Here is a 15049-nt window from a genome sequence, read left to right as displayed (position 1 = left end):
ATTCAGTAAGTCTAATAAAGAACATGTGTGGCACGCCATTTTATTATAAAATGTTACAGAGACTTCCGAACATTATCTGTACATTTACAATCCAGCTGAGAAATGAGGTTAACTACAATTAACTGCCAATCTCTCATGGGGCGTTAAGGAATTGTGCCATTTACAAGTTTGTCTTACCTGCCTGTTAGAATGTCTTGTTTTATCTGAAGAAAGTACTGGTACCTGAAGAGAGAGGCTGGTTAGTCAAACGTTCTGTGCTGAATCTGATGAATATAAATCAATCAAATTGCTTGACTACAAGGTGCTTTTGCAGAGAGGGATCTAGTGGGGACAGGGCTTGCTCCCTATAGGATTCTGTTATTTCTTAGCCCTACGAATGTTGACGAAAGTCTGAATTTATGTTAAAAGGTACACATTTCTGAAGTAAAACTGTTGAGTTGTCACCATAAATCGTTTCTGTCATAAGATAAACCTGCTGTCATTGTAACTGACCTGCAGTTTTTTTCTATACATCTCAAGACTCATTATATATACACACACATTATACAGGTGATATAAATGGTAAACTTGTACAAAAATAGTAAGATGCTGGTGCCAAAATCGTTTACCCTTTTGATAGGAAACAACAGGAAAGACACCGAATATATAAAAGAAAAAATACAAAACAAATATAGTGCAGATTGTAACGGTTACACATGTGCGTACAGATAATAGCTAAATGCACTCACATGGACAGGAGCCTAAATTTATTGTGCAGATTAAGTCTAGGCTCCTGTCCATGTGAGTGCATCTCGTTATTATCTGTACGCACATGTGTAACAGTTACAATCTGCTCTATATTTAATGTATTTGGTGAGTGGGAAAGAGGGTATTCCCACATGTGTACTTTAGAGCTGCCGTTTTATTATGAATCACTTTAAGCTATTGGACACACCTTCTTATATGGGAGATTTATTATATGGTTCCTCATTATATAAACAATTCATTATATTGATAGGCTTAAACTCTGCAACTGAACTGCAGCAATCACAATATTTCACAATCAAATGGACTAGGGCCGGTGGCTTAAAGAAAGACTGTCATTTATTACTATTAAAAATAAATGATTATACGTATTTATATTGTGTGTGTATTATTTTGTAATGCGTAAATGCTGTATAAGTGACTTGCTATTTTCACTCTTGCTCTGTGAGGTAGCCATCTTTAAAGGATGTATCTGCCAATGGTAATGACATTGAGATTGTTATATATTACATTATTGCATATCTATGGACAATGTCACCAAGTTATTTGCGCTAAGGGCTCATAATGTTATAATAAACTCATAATAAATTATTTTGGTCAAATAACTTTAGATAACATTTTAAAACCAGTCTTTTCATGATTCCATGTGCATTGTAAACTGAGTGTCTATGACATGCGCTGGCCTTGACAGTGAAAACATTTTATCTAATGTTCCAAAATTCAATAAAGATACAATCCCATGTTATCTTTATTGGTAGCGAGCCAGACTGAGTCACATACCATAAATAACAATATTCTGCAAAATAGTATCACAATCCACATCACTGTTACCATCATATCAGAAAGGGAGTTATAATTATCATTCAAACTTTTGTTTCATACTGTTACATGTACAAGGTCATGTCTCAGACAGTTAGCAAAATAAAGACCTTTCTAAGTAACTGGTCCTACCTTGTATATTCCTCCTGCAGTTTGCTTGGGTCAGAGACAAAAAACTTGACTCTGAAGTTCAAGCTGTGAGGAGATCCCCCTACAAAAACACACAACAAGGAATAAAACAAACACAAGAATATAAGACCTATACAAAAAGGAAAATATAAAATACAAAAAAAAAAACACAGAAGGAATAAAACAAACACAAAAAGGATTGAAAAACAGGCAACAAAGATCAAAAAACATGTAACAATGAAAAACAAAACTTGCAGGACAAAACATAGCGCACAAAGCTGAACCCAAGCACTGGACAAGACAGAGAACAATTTACTTACTCTTAAGCTGCTTTCTGATGGGTTTATTTGGGTCTAGCCACCGCTAAAACAAAAAAAAAGTCACATTCATAATGAATTTATATATATATATGCACAGTAAACGGCTGATAAATAATATCATCAGTTGTTAAAGTAACATCTTTAAGGCACATAGAAATTAGTTTATTTAAGGTCAATGAGGGCCGAGCAATAACTAATCTGCATAAGAGAGCGCTACAAACAAACATCATGATTGGAAGCTGGACAGATGATATCGTAACATGTAGATTGTGGAATCTGATGGATATGGGGAATAAGACAACATCAACAGTAGTAGAGAAAATGCCACTTAAACGATATTTGGGCCAAGAAAAAGATGAACCAAATTACCTGTAGGTAGGTTTTAGGCAGACGGGAAATAGGACGGACTGAATGGATCAACTATTTACAAACGTATGGTGACTGCATGAGTCACACAAGTTTAGGGGCCCAAGAGTGATGCATCAACACAGCACAGCAGGAAATTACTTAACAAAAGCCAAAGTTGGGTTCCAATTTGTATAAGCTGTGCATTGTAGCGGTGCTGGCACAAACTCTTTCACCCATGCCAATTACGATTCTTACACGTTAAATAACATTAGGAAAAAGCAGGAAGACATCCTTACAGGGTTCTCACAGGAATCAATCTGCAATCCAAAATAGTCTCTCTCTGTCAAATCAAGAAACTTAAACACTAATCCTAGCAGAACATGTCCATGGTCGTGTTTCTGAAAGATACAAAAAATAAAAACAGGATTTACAATATCAAAAGGTTTACACTCTGCTAGATAAAACAAGAAGATAAAGCAGCAATTATTCCTTTTCACAACACGGGGTTAACAGAGGGTACAAACTGTAATTCACTAAACCAAGGATTCCCAAGCATAAGTCGTCACGGCTCGCCACTGGAGGGGGACAGAAATGCCTTGTTCACTGATGAGACCGTACAACTAACTTACTGATCCTACTTCATGGTTTATTGTAAAATAGTTGCAAAGAAATATAGACATCGTGTCTCATAGAATTGTTACTTTCCTAAAAAAATGTTTTATCAGTTTCTTGAGCTTGGGTCGCTTCCTCTTCCTCAAACATGACTTGAACCATATTTTAAAGTTAATTTCCCAGTGGAAATTTACACCATTCAATACAAATATTGAAAATGTTCCAACTTATCTTGACCCTTTTCATGGTTTATATAAAAAAAAAAAAAATGATTGTATTAAACATTTGGAAAATGACTCTGTATGCAAGGTGCAAATGACAAAAGTTTATAACAATGATTGACAGGAATGGAGGCACCCAGCTCCACTATAAAGAGGTGTGAGTTTATTTTTTTTAATAACGTGCAGATATTTGTTATATATAAGAGATAATTATAGTATTACACATCTAGAAAGACACAGTTCCCTTTTAAAACAGAAACCAATATTCCTGATTAGCAAGCATTTATAGCAATTTAAAATCAGATCACCTTGTATGCCCTATTCCTTGCAGCCTGAATTAGACAGTTCTGCACAAAGCAAAAATTGTAAAGAAACATAACTTTGACTTCACCTAAAGTGACATACCCAAACATCATAATTTAGAATATGCTTATACTAAAATGGAAAACAGAAATAAAATCCCTTGTCGCATTGATAACATTCTTCTCTAAATTTCAGTGTACAATGCTGTGCAGGGATCTCCCAATACCACGTCAGATTTAACAGTTAGTACTCTTAAGGAGTACTTATAGCAAGCACCACAACCATTACAGTGTGTTGAAATGGTTAAGGTGTGGGCTGGTCTCTTGAGAAGTAATCCAGGGTTTTAGGGCTGCCTAGAGCAGTATTGTTCAGACATATTTCACTGCCGATGGCTGCCCTGTTTGCGGACGTGTCTTCAAGCAATGCCAATCCTTTTACACTTTGGGCGGGACAAACAAGTGCCCATGAGTGGGCGTTATAATAGTATGACACCTACATACCGGTAGATATGGCAGTGTCGGGTCAGAGGCCAGTTTAATTATCCCTCAGTGCCTATTGTGGGTGTCAGTTAAAGTAAAGTAATGAAATGTTCCCTTTAATGAATGTCGCCTATCTAAGTAAATAAATTGCAAAGTAAAACATAGAAGAAAGATGTAGATGTAAGTTCTGCGTTCTCATAATCATCAATCATGCAGTCTGTATATGTGTTATAAACCTCTACGGGGATCTTGGGAAAGAAGACCCTACTGCTTCTAAACTAAAAGCTTGAGATGATACGAACCGAGGTATGTAGAGCTATTGCCAAAGACGTGACAGTCACCGGCAGCTGTGACCTTGCCTGCTGCATTAAGACATATATTACACGTTGACTCTTAAGCAGATTCTAAATAATAAGCTTATTAGCTCACTAACACAACGTAACACTTTCCAGGGACACGCATGCATTAAAATACCAAGCACACCTCTACAGGTGGTATCTGGTACCCACCTTCTCTGCCAATGTTTGCCCAAATAAGTCTAATAAATTATGAAGGTGCTTGAACGACACAGGAACAATTTCCCGTATTTGTTGGCACTGTACTAAGCTGGCAAGCAGTAACTGCCAGATAGAATCATACAAGCAGAGTGTGAAGAAAACTACACCCTTTGGTTCACAAACTTAACTTTTTCGGTTCGGTAGATCAATCTACCGAACACCGACCACGCCCCTGGCTCATGAAGCTCAAAGAAAACCGCAGGAATTAGCGCTCTCCCTGTTTAGCCTCCGTTCGTATAGCCAAACAACACGTGCTGGAAAAAAACGCACGAAAAGAGGCAGCGGGACTTGGTCGTCGAGTGTCTGGAACTCCAAGTCGGACAATCGACTCCGCGAACACTGGTCAACTTCACGAACTCCTGCTTTTTTTCACAGGCAAGCCAGGAGAGCGCTGTTCGGTAGGTTTGTTTGAGCAAACCCGGTGAGCAAACGCTACCTATGAGCCAGGGGAACCATTCGTGGTTTTGTTCGGTTTGGTACTCCCGAAATTGACCGACCACTACCTGTGAAACTGTTTTGTGCAAGCTCCTCGTGAGAGGTCGGTCCAAACTTTACCCCGGTGGTGATTCAGCTGTATTCGTGGGATCTGAGCGCTATTTGGACAACTTGGGTGCTCAGATTCAGGCTACCCCCATTTGATATTTATGGCGTCCATATACGATTTAGGTGTATTATGTACTTTTCATATTTTGTATTTTATGTCATTGTGACTCAGGAATTTAGTGGGTGTGTTGTGGGAGTTTATGTGTGCGTGTATAATGTACCCTTGACTTTCATAAAAGCAGGCAATCTGGACTGAATAAAACATTCCTTTTGTACCCTTCATCTAGTCTAGGCGGATGTTTGGGTATGCGTCTGACGAATCACTGGATTTACTGTATGCTGTATTTGATTCTTGGGGGACGTACGAATCAGCGCCTTGAACTGCTGGCAATATTCACTAAGTACCTAGCAGTTCGGGAGCATACGAATTAACGAGTAAACGAAATGCCAGCGTTCGTTACACAGAGCTCAGAAAATAAAATGTTACATTCTACTTGAGAATTTGATAGACCTTGCTAGCATTGAAATGGGTCTCAACTGTGATACCAACAGTCCAAATGCTTATGGAAAGTCTGAAACAAACCCATAAACATGATTATGGAAGTACATTGTGGAAAGAGGCATGGCGACTATATGAAATAAAATGCATTAGCAGACCTCCTAGAGCAGCAAGAGAAGTCTTGTGAGTTGCACCCGTAGAAGTAATTTGGATGATATATCTAATTAAGTGAGGAGTTGGATCAATAACGTGAATTGCTAAAAGTTGTAACATTGTTGACCACGGCTGGAAATCAAGGATTGACCGTACAATCCTAAATTAGTGTTCTCCTATCCCCTTCCCTCTTGTGTAACACTCCTCTATTCATTGATGTATGTATCACTAAATATTAAACGGTTTTCTGCTTCAGCATTATAATGTGTCACATTGGACAGTTGTATCAATGTGTTAATTCGGAAAAGCTGTATGGTTAACGAGATTTGTGAAAATACAACTTTAGCATAACTTAAAAACAAAAAAATAAAATTCACGTGCACATCCCAGCAACACTCTGGTCCACTCACAGACAAAGAATGGTGTTCAAACTTGGACAAAATTGGTATCACAGAACGGGAATTTACACTTTAGCAATATTACAAAAAAAATTAAAAGTACCACAGGTGCTCAGGCTGACTCCTGGCACCATAACTACTACGTTGTGATATAGCGGAGATGGTGCTTAGACTGCACTAATGTACGTATGTAGAAATGCAGCGTTCCTATCAATGACACCTGATGCTCTCCCAAATGTCACATTTGCAGAAGCGGATCTCTGTCTTGTTATCACCAAAGAGCTAACGGATTAGACAGCAATGTTAATTTGCCCACTGGGAATGAAGATCACCTAACTACATTGGGGTCAAACTGGGCCAATCCTTGTGTTTGGGGGACGGGATACTTAAATATTAAGTATCATCATTAGCCAGTCACATAAATAAAATAAACTAAGTACACTGAGCAACCCATTATCCTCAGAATGGAGTGTAATGTCAACCTGTGAATGATCAATTATCAAATTAGAGATTTCTGATTCTTCCATTGTTTTATGCTAACGCAGGGGTTTGTGGGATCGGTAGTTTATTGTCCCATCTCTTCCCCTCACTGTAAAATTATTAGCTTAATAAATCGATTGATTGACGATGAAAGCCATCTGCCATACTTGTCCATGCATGTATATAAAGTATGTTGCCCTTAAACAAAAAATGGAATGGGAAAACAAATGGTACTTGGCTTAATACAAACAAGACAGCTTCCCAAAGAGGCCTCCCCTGTAGCACCTCTGATAGATAGGTAGATATATGCAATAATAGGGATACAGCTGGTGGTCTATAACATAAAAGATAAATAATACATAGTGAAGTGCAGTATACAAATGTATAGCACTGCAGTTATTGGTAGCACTCACAAGATATAAATTCAAGAAGCGCCTCAAGGCCCTCAAAGGGGCTACCGTAGTCCTCTCTCCACACTGGGTCAGGATGGATACTCCGCAGGCACAGGAACTTACAGAGTCAGGGATCAGGTCAAAAATTATGTCTTTTATTGGGCTAAAAATGCCTTCAATAAAACAATTAGTTAGATATATATTTTATACTTTTGTTGATTATATTTTTAACGCGTTTTGTCCAGTTAGACTGGACTTCCTTCGAGATATGATATAAATGAACAGCAATGAAAAAGCATGCATGATCCCATCCCTCCCCAAGTTCCATTAAATAGTGCAGATTCAAAGAAGTTGATTGAAGAATCCTCCAGGTGGATTTGATTGTGTGTTAAGCTCATTGGTTATAGATGGCAGGTTCTTCCCGTAGGTTGTCGTGATTATTTCTACGGGTGATTTCAATCATGGTTCCTCATTTAGACGCCGGATATAATCTGCTTGTGTTCCAATTAACGTCATATGCGTTCCACGATGAACTTCCGGTTCCGGTCTGTGGGTCCGGATATCGTTTGCATACCATCTCCCTGATGATATGCATTCCACATATATTAAAGCTGTATATAAAGCTGAGTGGACGGAACAATAGATTTTAAATATAAGGAATGAAATATATACACAAGTATTTGCCGAACTTTATAAGCGTTGACATCGTCATAAATCAATTCTAAGATACCTCATAACAGGTTATATCGATCTCTCTGTCATAGCTAACTCCTCTTCCTCATCACTTAAGTTTTGACCCCGGTACTGGATATTGACAATATTTGCCAAAAAATGAGCTGGAGACAGTACTTGTCCCATTCGTTTTAGTTCAATGCTTGTAATTTAATTCTGTCCTGTTTTTAAGTGTTCACTCAGTTCCTTCCAAATTTCAACAGCATCAGCAATAAAACAGCTATTTTTTTGTATTTTGTTTAAAGCTTCAGAATGCTCAGCATATGTTCACCATTTCTCTTAAGCCCAATGCTAAGGATTTTGGCCGTGACAGTGCCACCTATTTTATCTCAATTTTGTTCACAAACTGTCATCAGAATAGGCCAGTTCTTGATATACTGCTCCAAACAGCCCACCACAGTTCCATCTAATATCTTGTGGGAGCGTTAGCTTGGTTCCACCCATCCTTTTCAGAGCTGCTGCCACAAAATGATTGTTACGGACGTATTTAGCAATTTCAACAACATTCGTGCTTATTTCTGGAACACTTAAGTCTTTGGCTAAGAGGTGCAGCAAATGAGCACTGAGCACTGCAAATGAGCACTGCAAATGAACACTGCAACCATATGTTTGGATGGTAATATATTTTCCTCAAAAAGCATTTTATTTAACAAAATCTGATTTAAATCAAAAAAATCCGATTTAAATCAAAAAACATTTTTTGATTTTTTTTTTTTTTAAAAAAAACATTGATTTTTATCCACCCTGTATCCAAGGCAGGAAGAATTTAGATGGATAATGTAACTTGTACATTATATGAATAGCTGCAGAGTGAACATGCATTAGGTGCCCACGGTTTTACCAAACACACTGTACAGCGCTACAGAATTTGTTGGTGCTCTAGAAGTAATCATATAATAATTAATATTGAAATATAATAAAAGGCTGACCCCTCTGTAACCTGCACATTTGCAAACTACAGATTAATTTTAGTAATTGTACTTGTGAATCAGATGGCTACCGCAGCCATGTTTTAATTTAAAGTGAGCTCAATAATATGTCCGAGTAACAGCGAATTGACCGGATTCCTAGCAGATCAAATGCTGTGGGTTTCCATTATACATGTAAAGCAGGAGAGTTGATGTGCAGGGTTTGCCCTAGAAAATAAGTGACGATTAGAGAACATTTCAATACTTACATTTACACGAAAAGCTTGCACAGTGTTATCCAGAAGGAGAATATGGCAGACCACGTCTGTGCTGTGTCTGTCTCGTGCCTGCTCTGACGCGCGTACATTGTAGGTTCTGCCAGCAGGCAATCGAAAGCGTGCGGTCATTACTGTCCACACAAAGTCTGGGAGAGAAAGAAACATGAAGAATTAACTACATATCCACAAAATGTATCATACAGGACCATAGGTCAAATAGCAAAATATGTAAACATATATCTTACATATACATATACACACACACACACAAGTAATTCTGTCACAAAGTTCTAAGTACAGAGCAGTCACCATAGAAACCATTAGAATGTTCCTGCGGATTGATCCCCTTTTGGAACATTGCTCCAAAATGGCTATTTGTCAAAAAACACACACAGAAAGACACCTCGCTATAATAGATACACAATACAGAATGACACCTCGCTATAATAGATACACACAATACAGAATGACACCTCGCTATAATAGATACACACAATACAGAATGACACCTCGCTATAATAGATACACAATACAGAATGACACCTCGCTATAATAGATACACAATACAGAATGACACCTCGCTATAATAGATACACAATACAGAATGACACCTCGCTATAATAGATACACAATACAGAATGACACCTCGCTATAATAGATACACACAATACAGAATGACACCTCGCTATAATAGATGCACACAATACAGAATGACACCTCGCTATAATAGATACACAATACAGAATGACACCTCGCTATAATAGATACACACAATACAGAATGACACCTCGCTATAATAGATACACACAATACAGAATGACACCTCGCTATAATAGATACACAATACAGAATGACACCTCGCTATAATAGATACACAATACAGAATGACACCTCGCTAGAATAGATACACAATACAGAATGACACCTCGCTAGAATAGATACACAATACAGAATGACACCTCGCTATAATATACTGTATACAGAATACAGAATGACACCTCGTTAAAATAGATGCACACAATACAGAATGACACCTCGCTATAATATACTGTATACAGAATACAGAATGACACCTCGTTAAAATAGATGCACACAATACAGAATGACACCTCGCTATAATAGATACACAATACAGAATGACACCTCGCTATAATAGATACACAATACAGAATGACACCTCGCTATAATAGATACACAATACAGAATGGCACCTCGATATAATAGATACACAATACAGAATGACACCTCGCTATAATAGATACACAATACAGAATGACACCTCGCTATAATATATACACAATACAGAATGACACCTCGCTATAATAGATACACAATACAGAATGACACCTCGCTATAATATACTGTATACAGAATACAGAATGACACCTCGTTAAAATAGATGCACACAATACAGAATGAAACCTCGCTATAATAGATACACAATACAGAATGACACCTCGCTATAATATATACACAATACAGAATGACACCTCGCTATAATATATACACAATACAGAATGACACCTCGCTATAATAGATACACAATACAGAATGACACCTCGCTATAATAGATACACAATACAGAATGACACCTCGCTATAATAGATACACAATACAGAATGACACCTCGCTATAAAAGATACACAATACAGAATGACACCTCGCTATAATAGATACACAATACAGAATGGCACCTCGCTATAATAGATACACAATACAGAATGACACCTCGCTATAATAGATACACAATACAGAATGACACCTCGCTATAATAGATACACAATACAGAATGGCACCTCGCTATAATAGATACACAATACAGAATGACACCTCGCTATAATAGATACACAATACAGAATGACACCTCGCTATAATACCGTAGATACACAATACAGAATGACACCTCGCTATAATAGATACACAATACAGAATGACACCTCGCTATAATAGATACACAATACAGAATGACACCTCGCTATAATAGATACACAATACAGAATGACACCTCGCTATAATAGATACACAATACAGAATGACACCTCGCTATAATAGATACACAATACAGAATGACACCTCGCTATAATAGATACACAATACAGAATGACAGCTCGTTAAAATAGATGCACACAATACAGAATGACACCTCGCTATAATAGATACACAATACAGAATGACACCTCGCTATAATAGATACACAATACAGAATGACACCTCGCTATAATAGATACACAATACAGAATGGCACCTCGATATAATAGATACACAATACAGAATGACACCTCGCTATAATAGATACACAATACAGAATGACACCTCGCTATAATATATACACAATACAGAATGACACCTCGCTATAATAGATATACAATACAGAATGACACCTCGCTATAATATACTGTATACAGAATACAGAATGACACCTCGTTAAAATAGATGCACACAATACAGAATGAAACCTCGCTATAATAGATACACAATACAGAATGACACCTCGCTATAATATATACACAATACAGAATGACACCTCGCTATAATAGATACACAATACAGAATGACACCTCGCTATAATAGATACACAATACAGAATGACACCTCGCTATAATAGATACACAATACAGAATGACACCTCGCTATAATAGATACACAATACAGAATGACAGCTCGTTAAAATAGATGCACACAATACAGAATGACACCTCGCTATAATAGATACACAATACAGAATGACACCTCGCTATAATAGATACACAATACAGAATGACACCTCGCTATAATAGATACACAATACAGAATGGCACCTCGATATAATAGATACACAATACAGAATGACACCTCGCTATAATAGATACACAATACAGAATGACACCTCGCTATAATATATACACAATACAGAATGACACCTCGCTATAATAGATACACAATACAGAATGACACCTCGCTATAATATACTGTATACAGAATACAGAATGACACCTCGTTAAAATAGATGCACACAATACAGAATGAAACCTCGCTATAATAGATACACAATACAGAATGACACCTCGCTATAATATATACACAATACAGAATGACACCTCGCTATAATATATACACAATACAGAATGACACCTCGCTATAATAGATACACAATACAGAATGACACCTCGCTATAATAGATACACAATACAGAATGACACCTCGCTATAATAGATACACAATACAGAATGACACCTCGCTATAAAAGATACACAATACAGAATGACACCTCGCTATAATAGATACACAATACAGAATGGCACCTCGCTATAATAGATACACAATACAGAATGACACCTCGCTATAATAGATACACAATACAGAATGACACCTCGCTATAATAGATACACAATACAGAATGGCACCTCGCTATAATAGATACACAATACAGAATGACACCTCGCTATAATAGATACACAATACAGAATGACACCTCGCTATAATACCGTAGATACACAATACAGAATGACACCTCGCTATAATAGATACACAATACAGAATGACACCTCGCTATAATAGATACACAATACAGAATGACACCTCGCTATAATAGATACACAATACAGAATGACACCTCGCTATAATAGATACACAATACAGAATGACACCTCGCTATAATAGATACACAATACAGAATGACACCTCGCTATAATAGATGCACAATACAGAATGACAGCTCGTTAAAATAGATGCACACAATACAGAATGACACCTCGCTATAATATATACACAATACAGAATGACACCTCGCTATAATAGATGCACACAATACAGAATGGCACCTCGATATAATAGATGCACACAATACAGAATGACACCTCGCTATAATATATACACAATACAGAATGACACCTCGCTATAATAGATGCACACAATACAGAATGACACCTCGCTATAATATATACACAATACAGAATGACACCTCGCTATAATAGCTACACACAATACAGAATGACACCTTGCTATAATAGATACACAATACAGAATGACACCTCGCTATAATAGATACACAATACAGAATGACACCTCGCTATAATAGATACACAATACAGAATGACACCTCGCTATAATAGATACACAATACAGAATGACACCTCGCTATAATAGATACACAATACAGAATGACACCTCGCTATAATAGATACACAATACAGAATGACACCTCGCTATAATAGATACAAAATACAGAATGACAGCTCGTTAAAATAGATGCACACAATACAGAATGACACCTCGCTATAATATATACACAATACAGAATGACACCTCGCTATAATAGATACACACAATACAGAATGGCACCTCGATATAATATATACACAATACAGAATGACCCTTCGCTATAAAAGATACACAATACAGAATGACACCTCGCTATAAAAGATACACAATACAGAATGGCACCTTGCTATAATAGATACACAATACAGAATGGCACCTCGCTATAATAGATACACAATACAGAATGGCACCTCGCTATAATATATACACAATACAGAATGGCACCTCGATATAAAAGATACACAATACAGAATGACACCTCGCTATAATAGATGCACACAATACAGAATGACACCTTGCTATAATAGATACACAATACAGAATGACACCTCGCTATAAAAGATACACAATACAGAATGGCACCTCGCTATAATAGATACACAATACAGAATGACACCTCGCTATAATAGATACACAATACAGAATGACACCTCGCTATAATAGATACACAATACAGAATGACACCTCGCTATAATAGATACACAATACAGAATGACACCTCGCTATAAAAGATACACAATACAGAATGACACCTCGCTATAAAAGATACACAATACAGAATGACACCTCGCTATAATAGATACACAATACAGAATGGCACCTCGCTATAATAGATACACAATACAGAATGACACCTCGCTATAATAGATACACAATACAGAATGACACCTCGCTATAATAGATACACAATACAGAATGGCACCTCGCTATAATAGATACACAATACAGAATGACACCTCGCTATAATAGATACACAATACAGAATGACACCTCGCTATAATACCGTAGATACACAATACAGAATGACACCTCGCTATAATAGATACACAATACAGAATGACACCTCGCTATAATAGATACACAATACAGAATGGCACCTCGCTATAATAGATACACAATACAGAATGACACCTCGCTATAATAGATACACAATACAGAATGACACCTCGCTATAATAGATACACAATACAGAATGACACCTCGCTATAATAGATACACAATACAGAATGACACCTCGCTATAATAGATACACAATACAGAATGACACCTCGCTATAATAGATACAAAATACAGAATGACAGCTCGTTAAAATAGATGCACACAATACAGAATGACACCTCGCTATAATATATACACAATACAGAATGACACCTCGCTATAATAGATGCACACAATACAGAATGGCACCTCGATATAATAGATGCACACAATACAGAATGACACCTCGCTATAATATATACACAATACAGAATGACACCTCGCTATAATAGATGCACACAATACAGAATGACACCTCGCTATAATATATACACAATACAGAATGACACCTCGCTATAATAGCTACACACAATACAGAATTACACCTTGCTATAATAGATACACAATACAGAATGACACCTCGCTATAATAGATACACAATACAGAATGACACCTCGCTATAATAGATACACAATACAGAATGACACCTCGCTATAATAGATACACAATACAGAATGACACCTCGCTATAATAGATACACAATACAGAATGACACCTCGCTATAATAGATACACAATACATAATGACACCTCGCTATAATAGATACACAATACAGAATGACACCTCGCTATAATAGATACAAAATACAGAATGACAGCTCGTTAAAATAGATGCACACAATACAGAATGACACCTCGCTATAATATATACACAATACAGAATGACACCTCGCTATAATAGATACACAATACAGAATGACACCTCGCTATAATAGATACACACAATACAGAATGGCACCTCGATATAATATATACACAATACAGAATGACCCCTCGCTATAAAAGATACACAATACA

At 37.0% G+C, this 15049-nt stretch overlaps 1 protein-coding gene across 1 annotated transcript in view; it reads right to left on the bottom strand.

Moving 5' to 3' along the window:
* LOC134584879 (tyrosine-protein phosphatase non-receptor type 4-like) overlaps window positions 1–15049 on the bottom strand; it is an 85068-nt gene that overhangs the window by 34698 nt on the left and 35321 nt on the right. Inside the window, exons 2-6 of the mRNA XM_063440686.1 lie at window positions 8907–9061; window positions 2657–2758; window positions 2013–2055; window positions 1696–1774; window positions 178–222 (exon numbers count right to left, since the gene is read on the bottom strand). Coding sequence (XP_063296756.1) covers window positions 178–222; window positions 1696–1774; window positions 2013–2055; window positions 2657–2758; window positions 8907–9044 — 407 coding nt within the window. The 5' untranslated portion in view covers window positions 9045–9061. The remainder of the gene's footprint in view (window positions 1–177; window positions 223–1695; window positions 1775–2012; window positions 2056–2656; window positions 2759–8906; window positions 9062–15049) is intronic.

This window comes from Pelobates fuscus, unplaced genomic scaffold (genome assembly GCF_036172605.1).
Source record: "Pelobates fuscus isolate aPelFus1 unplaced genomic scaffold, aPelFus1.pri scaffold_33, whole genome shotgun sequence".
NCBI classification, from domain to species: Eukaryota; Metazoa; Chordata; class Amphibia; order Anura; family Pelobatidae; genus Pelobates; species Pelobates fuscus.
The sequence above is the reverse complement of the archived record's forward strand: the minus strand, read 5'-3'. Positions and strand labels throughout refer to the sequence as shown.